This window comes from Mesocricetus auratus, unplaced genomic scaffold, assembly GCF_017639785.1.
Source record: "Mesocricetus auratus isolate SY011 unplaced genomic scaffold, BCM_Maur_2.0 Super-Scaffold_100019, whole genome shotgun sequence".
NCBI classification, from domain to species: domain Eukaryota; kingdom Metazoa; phylum Chordata; class Mammalia; order Rodentia; family Cricetidae; genus Mesocricetus; species Mesocricetus auratus.
This window is the reverse complement of record NW_024429200.1, coordinates 12,974,629-12,988,495: the sequence shown is the minus strand read 5'-3', so window position 1 is coordinate 12,988,495 and position 13,867 is coordinate 12,974,629. Positions and strand designations below refer to the sequence as shown.

The 13,867-nt window shown below is 40.0% G+C and overlaps 1 protein-coding gene across 1 annotated transcript in view; it reads left to right on the top strand.

The window, feature by feature from the left end:
• The window catches only part of Snd1 (staphylococcal nuclease and tudor domain containing 1), a 401,485-nt gene that overhangs the window by 51,270 nt on the left and 336,348 nt on the right, over positions 1-13,867 (top strand). Inside the window, exon 10 of the mRNA XM_040728507.1 lies at positions 9,168-9,281. Coding sequence (XP_040584441.1) covers positions 9,168-9,281 — 114 coding nt within the window. The remainder of the gene's footprint in view (positions 1-9,167; positions 9,282-13,867) is intronic.

Genomic DNA, 13,867 nt, shown 5'->3' with positions numbered 1-13,867 from the left:
ACATTTTTTTTTTTGAGACAGGGTTTCTCTGTTTTATTTTGGAGGCTGTCCTGGAACTCACTCTTGTAGACCAGGCTGGCCTCGAGCTCACAGAGATCTGCCTGCCTCTGTCTCCCGAGTGCTGGGATTAAAGGCGTGCGCCACCAACGCCCGGCTACTGAAATCTTTTTAAGCTTGGTATTTCTACATGTCATAATGATGTGACATTATGCTTCAGTGTTTAGACTTTTGCTTTTGTTTCTTTTTAAACTGTATTGTTCCTTTTATTTATTTTCTCTATTCCTTTTTTTCTAGAACCCTTCTTATCTAGATGCTGTACTTTGTGGCTAGTGTTCCGTTCTTTCATTCGAATTTTCTTTGTTTTTTAAAAAGTGCTTTTTTTTTTTTTTTTTGAGATGAAGGTTGTATCAGATCACCTGGGCTTGCCTTGGTTGAAATCCTGACCCAATCTCCAAAGTTCTGGGACTCTCTCTCTCTCTCTCTCTCTCTCTCTCTCTCTCTCTCTCTCTCTCTCTCTCTCTCTCTCTCTCTCTCTCTCTCTCTCTCTCTCGTGTGTGTCTGTCTGTCAGTCTCTCTCCTTTTCATTTCTTTTGTTCTTTGAATGCATCACTTCTATTATTGCTATTTAAAGTTAAAACTTGTTTCTTGTCATTGCCTGTCTATCTGGAGAAACACCTTTAATTATTTTGCAGTTTTCCTCCATGTTATTTGTGTCTTTCTGTTGGTAATTTTGGCTTCTTATTTTTCATGTTAGAGGCTCCTCAGGTATTTGATAGATCTTGATTGTCTCTCATTTAAGATTAAGGTTTTGAAATACTAGGTTGTAAGCATTGAAACTGTGGACTTTGGATATAGGGCAGCTGTTTCAGAGATTTGAAGTCAAGTTTTTGTTCATTGGGTTGTTACTTATGATGCTTGTTCTGGAAGTTTGTGAGTCTTTGTGGGCAGCTGTGGTTAGGGAGTGGGGTTCTGCTGTGTATATCGCATTGGCTGCTCAGTTTCCTCACTTGTAGCTCAGGATTTGACTTAATGAACCTGTGGAGTCACATACTCATTTGCCCACCAGCTTTCAGGATCTTATGGCAGTATTAACCTCTTTGAATACCTTTATTTTCATTTTTAAAAAGATTTAGTATTATGTATACAGTGTTCTGCCTGCATGTATGCCTGCAGTCCTGAAGAGGGAACCAGATATCATTACAGGTAGTTCTGAGCCATTATGTGGTGCTGGGAATTGAACGTAGGACCTCTGCAAGAGCAGTCAGTGCCACCCTCTGTACTCTCCCCCTCCCCAAACAAAAGAAAGGTATGTTAATGTCCAATAAGTTTTCAAGGAAGCCCAACAAAGGCCCTCACACCCATAGTCTGAAGTCCACAGGCCAGCAATCACTTCCAAACAGTGCTCTTTCTTCTGCAGTTACCAGTCCTTTTTTTAAAAAATAGTTTGTTTTTATTTTAATTGGTGTTTTGCCTGCATGTATGTCTGTGTGAGAATGTCAGATCTTGGAGTTTCAGACAGTTGTTAGCTTCCATATGGGTGCTGGGAATTGAACCGGGGTCCTCTGGAAGAGCAGCCAGTGCTCTTACTCACTGAGCCATCTCTCCAGCCTGCAGTTACCAGGCTTAAAGGCGCTAATTGTAGAGGACACAACTAAAATAACAGAAATCCATGTAAGGGTAGCTTGATCTCTTCATTAAGATGCCTTGCGGCCTGATAGTTGATTTCTGGAGAGCTGTAGATGAGTTTTTGTTAAGAGGTTCACTGTAAGAAATCTGAAATTCAGCTGAGGATTTTCTTTTTACATGTGACCTGTAGAAAGATTCGTTTCCATCATCTGCTTAAGCCGTTCTATCCCTCAAAGAAAGAACTGCAAAGGAGGGCTCTCCTTGTCTCTCTAGGTTAGCAGAGAAGCATGTTCCCTTCACAGCGATTAGCTGAGCCTGCCTGAGACTTCTGTGCCTGTCGTGGCCTGCCAGTTCCCTGCCTGCCTTCCCTGTGGCGTTTTAGCTGATCTGTGCAGTTTGTAGCCATATGGTCCCCTGAGCACGTGGCTTGGCTTCCCTGTCCCTACTGCTGGATCTGTGGGCATTGCAGATTTCACAGACCTGAATAGCATTGTTGGGGGGAGGGGGAAAGAACTTGTCCCCAAGAGATGTCTTCTCACTGACCTGGTTGTCTGAAACCTCATGTTATTTCTCTGTTTGATAACATGAACAGCACCCAAGTCTGCTTTGAAATGATATAAAACTACCCAAACTCCATCCTTCAAGCTTATTCTTTGAGACTTTTGCCTGAGAGCCCAAGTATTGGCTGGCAGTGGTAGCTAAGGCCAACATTAGGGATCTGGCTGTAAGGTAGCTATGGATGTAGCATGGGTCTGCTGAAATGGAGTTATTTAGTTAGCAAGGAATACATTTTGCCCCAATCACTATATTGCTGTGCTTCTAGTTCAAGAGTTTTTCAGCATCACAGCTATATATGTTTATTATGTTTCTGAGATCCCCTATCCAAGTAGGTTACTATAGCATCTCATTATAGTTTTGTTTTACATTAACCCTAGTGATTGGTGATATTGAGCCTATTTGTGTAGCCTGCTTTAGGGAAATGTCAAAGTCCTTTACCTGTTTTTCAGTTTTTAAAAATTGTTTATAGTGCTGGGTATTGATCCATTTTTAATTGGCCTGCTTGGTTTTGTTGTTGTTGAATTTTAGGAATTTTGCAAATATTCTGGGTATTAACTCTGTCAGATAACATCTCACATTTTGTAGATGTTTTATTACTTTTTACTGTTATACTTTTGGAGCTCAGCAGTTGTTTTTGTTTAATTGTTTTTAATTTTTAGGTAATCTAATTTGGATTTATTTCGAATAGATCATTGCCAGATGCAGAACAGTGAAGCTTTGCTCTGTGAATTTCTTGTTTCATATTAAGTCATAGATCCAGGTTGAATCAGTTTTTAGCATGGCAGTAGGTGAGGATTTAGCTCATCCTTTCCTATCTCTATCTAGCCTCCTGGTGTTATTTGCTGTAGACTGTGTTTCCTCATTGAATTTCCATCCTTGCCTGTAGCCTTTTGACCGCTGTATGCTTCCTTCCTTCCTTCCTTCCTTCCTTCCTTCCTTCCTTCCTTCCTTCCTTCCTTCCTTCCTTCCTTCTTTCTTTCTTTCATTTTTCGAGACAGGGTTTCTTTATGTAGCTTTGGAGCCTGTCCTGGAACTCGCTTTGTAGACCAGGCTGGCCTCGAACTCACAGAGATCCACCTGCCTCTGCCTCCCAAGTGCTGGGATTAAAGGTGTGGGCCACCACTGCCCAGCTTTGCGTGGCTTCTACATTGTAGCTTTGTAATAAGTTTTGAGATAAAGAAGCATGCATCATCCATTTTTGTTGTTTTGTCTATTTGGGGGTCCTTTGCAATCCAGTATGAATTTTATTCTAATTCCACAAGCCAAAATCAAACCAATAATTGACCCATCAAACCTCTTTTGCTGCTCATTTAAGTGGTACATATAGTAAAACTTGAAGGATACACACAAATTGGCTTGTTATCTACTTTGTTTTTTTGTCACTGTAAAATACCCTGACAAACAATTTGTTGGAGAGATAGCTTACAATTCAACATACAGTCAGTTCCTCGCCGGGGAAGATAAGGTGGCAGGAGTTTGACATAATTTGTCACGTTGCATTTACACTCACAAAAACAGTGGAATAATTCTAACCTTCATTGGCTCTTCTGGCTTAGAGTGCCAAATCTTTCACATTCTAGTCACAAAGTATTTCCAGTGGCCTAAGAACCACACAGTTAGGTTTATCACAGTAGCAGTCCACCTCAGTTAACCCACTTGAGAAAATGCCTCACGTGAGGTTGATAACAATGTTACACATAAGGAGTATGTAAATAAATGAGTGAAACATTGCATTTGAAGAAAAAGAAAGAAAAGTAAATAATTACATTTGGAATTGTGATAGGATTGCATTAAATTCACAAAATCAAAGCAACAAACAGCTCACTAAAAATATTATTTACAAATCAGCAATATTAGATCATCTAATCCATAATCATGGAGTGTGTTTCCATTTATCTTTGTTGTCTAAGAGTTTTTATCTGTGTATATGGTGAATGTATGCATGCACAGGCCAGAAGTTAAATTACATCAGTTAGGTAAAATGGCTAGCCATCAAATACCTGTAATTTTCTTGTTTCTGTCTCCCAATACTGGGATTTATAGTCATGGACTGCCACACTTTCTTTTTACTTGGGTATTGTGGGACGGGTGATCTCAACTGAGGTCTTCATGCTTACACATGTAGCACTTAGCCTTCTAAGCCATTTCTCCAGCTCCTTTAATAGTGTTTTTTTTTTCCTCATGCAATAGCCAACTTTATTCTGAGCATCAGACAATTTATACTCTGAGAGTTTAGAGGAGTCATATGAGTAAAGTGTACAATCACAACAGCAAGTTGGGGATGAAATCTAGATGCTATTGCTAATGTATAGAAACAACTGATTTTGTCTTCCACTCTTCATTAATTCCATTGTTAGTTTAGTATTTGTGGATTCTTTGGGTTTTCTTTGTTTTGTGAGCAATAATTTTATTATTCTCTTTTAGTTTTTATGCCATTTATTTGCTTTTCTTCTTAATTTCTAGCATAATTTTTATGCTGAATGCAAGGAACTCTTTGACAAATTTTTTTTTTTTTTTTATTCTGAGACAAGGTTTCTCTGTATTATTTTGGAGCCTGTCCTGGAACTTTCTCTGTACACCAGGCTGGCCTCGAACTCAGAGATCTGCCTCTGCCTCCCGAGTGCTGGGATTAAAGGCGTGTGCCACTAACGCCCGGATCTTAGATAAAGTTTTAAGCAAAGATATTTAATATGTTTGATATGATCTAAACTGGCTAGTATATTCCCATGCAGTTATATGAAAATAGCAGAAAACAGAGAAATGAAAAAAATTGCCTGACTTTATCAAAGACCTTGAGCAAAGGAAGTTGTAGGCCGCCTCTACCGCAGTGCACATAGGCGAGGCTTGGGGAAGATTCCATTAGCAGTACAGTTTGTAGATGTGAATGAAAAGAGGCTTAGGAGGATTTTTAGAGTGGTTTCAGGACAGTGCCAGAGCCCACATATTATATTGTTCATTGCCACCTGATGTCATTTGGTATTTTTACATGAGTTTGGTACATTTGTTACAATTAATGAACCAATATCTGTTTGCCTATGTTACTGCCTTCTCTTTCAGTAACACTAAATATTTTTATTTTACTTGCTTTCAGCATCTGAAACTTTCTTTGTGACCTCGATAGTTTTGATTAACAGTGAGGTACTTTGAAGAATGTTGCCCATAGAAATTTTGTCTGATGTGTGCTTTCTTTTTTAGTTATGTATGGTAATATTTGGTATGATTGTGCTTAGTTTGCTTGTACTAAGATATTGTTGTGATTATTAACTTTTTTTAAAAGGCAAGATTGCATTTGTATTTCTGTGATGAAATAGGGAGAATAGACATAGCACACAATACTGGGGTGTAGGAGAAACAGCTAGATGTTAAGGTATCAGTGAGGTAAAGGGTGCGTGCCTCGTTTCTAGTGGCCTCCTTAAAGGGTACTTTCTGGCTGTACCTGTAGAAGCCCTGTTTGCTTTGATTGATGCTTGCTTTGCTTCTTTATGATACTGAGATTGGTAGTAGTAGTTGAGCTGTGGTTGGATGTGTCTGGGGTGCTTGCTATTGGGAGAGTGTCTGTAGCTCAGAAAGCTATTGCAAGGCTTTGTCATCAGATGCATGATGCAGGCTTCTAAGAAACCAAACAGTAGTGGCCCCTGGCTTCACAGTGAGCATTGTGGGGGCATGTGCAGATAGGCAGTGTGGCAGGGGGCCATAGAAAGGGGCCGGTGTTTCTTTCTCTGCAGTTCTGTAGTTCTGACTTGTGGCAGCTTTCAGCCTCTGTCTTACCATCATGAAGACATTTGTGTGTGTGTGTTACAACTGGACTTCAAGTGATGTGGAAGGAATTGGATTTAGTGCATGTAATCTTGAGTCCAGATGGTAACGTGTTCCTTATAGATTTCTGCTCCTGAGCCTGAGGTGAGCTCTTGGTGCCTCTGCGTGAGGATGGCTTAGCTGGAGATCTGTAGCTTGTAGTGAAAGCGAGCCGTGAGAGCACACTTCAGTTATCCTGAAGAACAACTTCCTGAGTATTAGAGCTGTCTCAGTGTGGTCTCACTGAGCTGAAGAGCAGGCCCTGGATGGGAATCCACTGTGCATTTTACTTATTGCACAGTGTGTGTCTGTACCCAGTATTTTATTGCTTCTTCCATGCATCTGTAAGGAATTGCTTGTTTCTGGGCAGTAATGACACAGTTTACAGAGAGATAGAAAACCCTGCTCCCCCACCCCCTTCCCTTCTGTTCTCCCTTCGAATGCTTAAGCCTTGCATCCTTGCCAGTGCAGGAGTGTGCAATTCTGAAGAGGAGGTTGCTAATCAGGGATATGCCAAGCAGAGAGTCTGCTGCTGTGGCCTAAAATTTAAGCTTCAAAAATCCATTTTCTACTGTTGCTAACACGTTATAAGGGGTGATGAACACCAACCTCGTCACAGGGGATGCTTAGATCTTCACATTCTCGAATCAGGGTAAAGGTGTGACACTGTGATACTTTCCCTGGTGTCATTGCTCTCTGAGCATGCTTGGAAGCCAGGATTGTCAAGATATTTCTCATGTCTTAATATAAGGAAGTTCTATATGTTTTTGTTAAATGACAGTTTAATAAGAGTTAAATTGAGTTTGAGAATAAGTACAGATCTGTCCACGAGTAAAGTTTTGGAAATACTGTGAGATGTGTGCATTTGAAATAACTGAAGATTACCTTATTTTCCTTTGGGTATCCTTTTGAAGAAGTTATTAACTGGTATAGTAACTGTTTTGTTTGGTATAGCTTAGAGGACTTATTTTCTTCTCTGGTTTTCAGTTAGAATAGCAGTATAGCACATGTATCATGGAGCCCATATTCCATACATGTTCTGTCGCCTGTTTTCCTTTCACATAGATGAGGGATTTTGAAGGATAGAGACAGGTCACTGGACATTTTCTGTTTGGACCTGTTGTCCACTCTTGATAGCTTTGGGAATCTACTCTATTGCCATGAGTTTTTCTTGACATTAATATGTCTAGATGGTAACAGACATAAGGTTTTCTCTTTTGGTTCCTGTAAATGAATCTGTATTTTTAGTTATATCTTCCAGGCAGATTCTAAGTACCTCATGGGCTTTTTTTTTTTTTTTTAATTGACGTAGGAAGCTCTTGGACTTGGAGGGTCTTACACTTTAATACTACCCAGTTCTGATACCTAGCCCTAACTTTGACTTCATGTTATGTATTTTTTTTTTAATTACCTCTGGTCTTTAACTTTCTGACTTTCTAGGTTTTAGGGTTTAGCTTTCTTGACTCAGATCTGTCATAGGATATAGGAAAATGACTATGGTCACTTGATACTTTTTTTTTGCTGCTTTCACAGTTGATCTTAGTATATGGTAGATAAATAATAATTCTTAATATCCTTTGTCTGGGTTAGACTCTTCATTATCTTTCTGACCACTGGCTTCTTCCTGTGATTTTCATTAGTCAGAATGATCAAATCCAGATCTTTCCATCTGACAGCTAGAGTCTGCCTTCTGTGGATGGACATACAGATTGGTTCTGACTAGCTTCTTTTTTCCTTCTTCCTATTTGGTGGTACTTAGCTACTGCCATTTCCTGTCAAGCAAATTGTCTAACTTGTTTTTTGTTTTTTGCTTGTTCTTAAGATTGTCCCTTAGAACCCTATCTCCCTCCCTCCCTGGTATGTGATTGGCTGGCTGTTTATAAAGGTGGAGAATAGCTGTTTTTGGATGAGTCTGCAATTAAACGACTATATTCTGTGCTGAAAAATCTTAAACCTTCCAAGAAATAGGCTTCCTTTAAGACACTTCCCATCATGGCAATGGACTGTCTACCTGCTTTTGTTTCATGTGTAAAAGAGGAAGGAAATTTTTCCAGTCTTCCCTCCTCTTGTGGCAACTGACCCTGTAGTTCAGCCACCTGGTGGTTCCTCATGGGGGCCTGTTTGAAGCATAGAAGAGTCTGAGCTGATGGAATGAATGCTGACAATATTTTGTAGTCAGCAGCTACCATGTAATGCCTGCAAACAAAGAAGAAGGGAAAAAATTCCCAAACAGCCTTGAAACAACAGGATCTGGATATAACTGGGTGAATTGTTTACTGCTGGGGGCATTACAGGTTCTGGTTGTAACTGTGATGTGGCATTTTATTCTGTATACTCTGGTGAGATGTTCTAACCTTCACCGAGGAATATTTGTGCTTTTGTCCTTCAGATAGATAGCTATCCTTGTATCTCAGACTGAAAGTTAATCATTTTCAGCTGAGAGTGGGGTGCAATGTTAATGGTTTTTGGTTTCCAAAACCAGACATGTCCATAGTAGCATTCTAAAAAGATGGCTTGTGGAGTAGCTGAGGTACTATTTTAGCAATTTAATGTTTCTGCCTGTGAGATTAACAACTAAGCAGCTCCTTCCCTGGGCTGAGATGACAGTTCTTTTTGTCCTTCACCTGCCTTTGATTTTTCTGCTCCCTCTTGGGGCATCTTATCTGGATTCTTTTTCATATAGTGAGAGGGCCCCCTTTCCTAGTCCAACCCTTGCCTCTTGAGTTAGGATTTTGATTTAAGTTTTAAACTTCTATCAAGAAAATTTTCAGTACAGACATATTGAGTGTGTGTGTGTGTTTAGTTTTTGTTCTTATTTAAACAGTTTTTACTGTCTAGCCTTGGATGTCTCATTTTGGAATTTATAGTATAGTCCTCACTGGTCTCAAGCTCATAGTAGTCCTCTTGCATCTACCTCTTAAGGATTTAGTTTAGTACAGAAAAAAAATATAAAGACTGATCATCTTTATGAATGGAACAGCATCTGTCTTATTGAGAAATCATTATAGGGTCTTTGGGAATTAATTAATAGTGTATGTTTTTCCTCTGACATTGTTGCTGGAGGTCAGTACTGGATCTTCTATAGATGACTGTTTATCTCATCTTTTGTATCTACTTTGGGCCTGGCTCTCTGCTGTGTGATGAGGACTGTTGAAACCATTTAAGCATTGTTGCCTTCTTACTTCCAGGTAATGCAGGTTTTGAACGCTGATGCCATTGTTGTGAAGATGAATTCTGGGGTCTACAAGACCATCCACCTGTCGAGCATTCGACCACCAAGGTTGGAGGGAGACAATATACAGGTGAGACCAGGGAAGTGTACTAGTGATTGTTCTGTTACTGTGATAAAAACACCGTGATTGAGACACCTTCTAAAAGGTTTTAGAGTAATACAAATCTGTCATGTTGGGAAACATAGCATTGAGTGGCATTGGCAGTAGGAACTGGTTGCCGAGAGCTCACATCTATTACTAAGCACACTAGGGTTGGGGTTGGGGTGTAATAACATGCACATATGCCACAACGCTTTGGAATGTCAGAGCCCACATCCAGTGACATACTTCTTCTAGCAAGGCACCTTATAGACTCCCCCAAAATAGTGCCACCAACTGAGGACCAGGTGTTCAAATATATGAACCTACGGGGGACATTCTCATCAAAACCACTCAGGAAGGTTCTGCACTTCTACTCAAGTAGAAAAGCCAGAAAATAAGTTAAATACTCGTATGTGAAAATGTGAAAGTATAAGTCTTTGAAATTCTGCAAGTATTTTATGCCTTATATTTGCAGCCCAAACCATAGCCTCTGCTCTACTCCATTTCAAATACTTACTGTTGGTATTCCTCCAGGGAGCTAACTCCAGGGCAGTTAGGATTGGAATATTTGAGATAGTGGGTGAATTTTATTTGATGAAGATCTTAACATTTCTGAGAGAATGAGATGGAGGAATTCTGTCCCTTACTTACATAGTAACAAGGCCTGTTTTTGATGGTCATCTGGTTTGGTAGTTTGGTAGTATATTTTTGTTTTAGGAAAAAATAATGAATCTGTGTGAATATGTTCCTTTTACAATTGTTAACTATATTATCTGCATTGTTTTGTGCTATTTGCCAAGTCTTTGGGCTGAGTGAGTGCTTGGCTGACCATATGACCTGAGTGTGTATGTGATTTCTAAGAAATTATGCTTTGGATGAAATTTCAACAAGAGTTGTCTTCAGTGTGGCAGGTAGGCAGTTTGTGGTTAGATTTTGTGGTTATTGTCTTCTATCATTCTGAGATTTGAGGTAGTGGGGATAAGGATTTGAGATTGACTGTTTTCTTGGGTTTGGTTATGTCTTGCTTTTAAGGCCATCTGTCTTGTCCCTGTTATTTCCCTCTGATAGCTTAAGTGTTTATGTTGACTGGTTATAGAATTAGGCTAGTGTCAGAGGCAGGTTTTAGAAATTAAACATCATGGTTGAAGTTAGTCTTGTGGATTATCCACTTTTGCATTTACCTCATTTGTGGTTCTAAAGACGTGACATTTGTTCTGCCGTTGTTTTGTGCGCACACATGTTGTGGTGCATTTACAAGCTGAGTTCTAAACCCTGTTTCCATTTGTGTGGGAGTTTATAGACAGTCCTTAAGAGTAAAATCCAAATATCATGATTGTCTTTTGAATCAGATCATGCATAAAAAACACATACAGGATGGGTGATTTCAGTGTCTGGCCAATCAGTTCATTTGCTCCTTTTTTCTTTGTAGAGGAGGCAATTTAATGCAGCAAACAGTACTGTGGTAAGGTTGAGAATTTAAATGCATGAAAGCTTAGACATGCCAAAATGAGGCTGTCTCAGTAACTGTAGCTGTGCCTCATTGCACAGAGTAAATATACATCTCCAGTTTGATCAGGACTGGGAGTAGTCCACAAGTCTGCATCTGTGCCCCGCAGTTGGAATTAAGGTTCCCACAGCAACCACAACTTTGAAATTCTTGAATGTTAATTTTTATGTCTGCATCATTAGCCAAAGCATTATGTTAATGTAGACTATGTGGCTGGATTTTAAGCAGTTTTTAAGGGATGGGTAGTGTTGAGCTGAGGTGGAATAGTAGGTTTTTTGAAGAAAGAACTAACCTACTGAGAACTCAGGTTTTTCCAGGTTCATTTGGAGCTCCTCAGCTGATGAAAGATACTTTTCTCTTAGCCTAGTGGCTGATGGACAATTGTTTGCTTGTTTGTTTTTTGTTTCCTTGGTTCAGACTGGATTCTGATTACACCATTTCTTGTTTCCTATCAAAATTTGTTATGCCTTTTTTTTCTTCTGCTCCCCACCCTTTTTCTCTTTCTGCTCACTCCTGAGTTCTTACTTCGTTTTAAGAAAGTTCTAAGTAAGGCTTAGCTATAATTGTCTGCAACATACGGCTTTGAGAGAAATGAGGACTGATTGTCATTATTTGTTGATTAAATTCCTCTGGAAGATTGTACAAAGCGGTCCCATTAGAGACCGGTGGTCTAGCACCCCTGATTGTACAAAGCTGGCCCATTGGAGACCAGTGGTCTAGCACCTGATCATGCTAGTGGAGCCCCCCTTCAGGATCCAGTTGTTGTGGCTGTTTCCCCTGGAAACCGTGTTCAAAGGCGAAATGCAAGCACATGAGAGGAAGGGCACTGAGGACCTGTCACGCAAGCCACACACACCAGTCATGTTTGTTGTGTTAAGTTTAGCAAGCTACATTAAAAACTAAACTATATTAGCTTTCATGTATATACACTTGTTAAAATATATCCTAATCATTATATCAAATAGTAATTAATAATTAATCAAGTAGATTCTTGCCCATCCCCCCAATTAAGCCTTTGAAACCTGGTTTATGTTTTACATTTATACCTCATCTGTCATCAATTCTGTCATCATTCAGGGTTAGTGGCTACTTGTATGGCTAGCATAGCTGGAGAAGCTGAGATGACCAAGCTAGTCACCATCAGTATTTACTGGCCACCTGGAATTGTTCTGGGATATGCAGTCTCTCCCCTCATGAACTTTGAAATTTAGTAGAAGTTCATTAATAATTTCATTGCTATTAAGTCCTGCACAAAAAGTCTAACACTTAGGGGAAGTATATAATCTGAGTTTCTTTGAGGAAATGACATTTCAAACTTGCCGGGTAGTTAGGAATTAGCTAAAAATTGGGGGATGTTCTGATCTGGAAAACATTGACAAGAATCAGGTGAACTTGGGGTAACAGAATGCACAGCTACTGAAACAGTGTGTGAGTGGCATGCCACTTGAAGGATAAGAAGCTAGGCAGGGCCAGGGCATGTATGCTGTGGCCTGTGAACATGTTAGTGTATACAGAGGCCATATGAGGAACTTGAAATCATTTTGTTTAACCATGAATAGATTAGCAGATAACTGGATTCTAGGGTTTAAAAACAAATGGGTTTGGTTATAAGTAAGGGTCATATATGTCAGAAGACTTGCATGTTGTGTTTTTTAGGTTCTGTCTTGAAGATTTTAAGCCCAGGAGAAAGATGTAGACTTGAGAACTCTTATGTCAGTGATTTGATTTACAAGATATGAAAGTAATTTACATTTGTACAAAACTGATCTATAAGGAGTAGTTCTGGATTTTCTTTTGATAAGCCTTAATTGACCAAGTGCCCAGGGGAGAATGGTATAACAAATGAGATCTGTAGCTGTTACTTCAGAAGTCCCTCTTGGTCCTGCAGGATCCAGAGTATTTCCCTTTCTCCTTAAAGAATTCCCCTGAGCTCTTATGAAGACTCTCTTCTACATTTATTCTAAAGTTAACGAAAATTTACTGTATTGGTGTAGGAAGTAAATTTGTCTCCCGTTCCCAGTGGTGCTGTAATTGATATAGATGTGTGAAGCTTGGGCATTCATACTCTGAGTTTTAGATTTCTAGTTTCCTTTACTCCTTTCCAATGTTTATACCTATGACCAGGCAGGAAAGCCCAGGCAAGTATTCGGGGTAGAAACAGGCATATTGGCATACACTTTTAATTCCAGCACTTGAGAGGTACAGGCAGGTGAATTTCTGTGAGTTTAGTCTGGTCTGCATAGAGAGTTCCAGGACAGCAAGGGCTACATAGAGAGACCTTGTTTATAAAATAAAACATATTTAAGGTAGAGCTAGTACCTGTGTTAGCTCATTCAGTACCTTAGTGCCAATTAGAAAAGGATGTCCCTCCCCTAGGAAGCCTTAGGTCAGTCAGTGTGTGTGCTTGGCATATAGAATAGAGGCTGAATTTCAGCTCCTGTTCTGTCATTGTCACTTGGCTAGATGCCCTTCTGTTAGATACAGCTCACACAAGAATATGCTCTTGCTCTAGTTAGAACAGATCTGGTAGAATCTTAAAGGAAAAGATGGTGTACTTTTGGGAGATGGGGAGTGGTCGTGTGACTGCAGAAACCCAGAATGCTCAAGAACTGTTTGGGAAGGTCTGTGGTGGATGAATTGAATTGCACAGGGCCTCCAGGAATGCACTTGGGAAATTACCTTCTGTCTAATTACCAGGTACTTTCTTGGGAGCCAGTGGCTTTGAAATGGGGAGAGGTATAACCCAGTAGCTTCTAGTATGAGCCCTGTCTAAGCAAAGGAACCTTGTAGAAGAGGATGCCAATGCAGAGCTGGAGCATCACGGGAGAGAAGTCTTGGGTGTGAGCATTGTGTTGGGCAGGCAGATGGCCTTGAAGCAATTACTGCCATGGGGTGGCCTTCTGAGCTCCCGAGAACTCAGTGGAGTTGTCTTTTAGGAAACTACGGAGCGCAGTCTCTTTACTGTTTCTCTTCCTCCTTCCCTAGAAATTTTTAGCAGCCTATCATCAGCTAAAAGAGACCTTCTGAGACGTCTCAAAATTGCTGGGCAGGGGGTGGTAATAGGGAA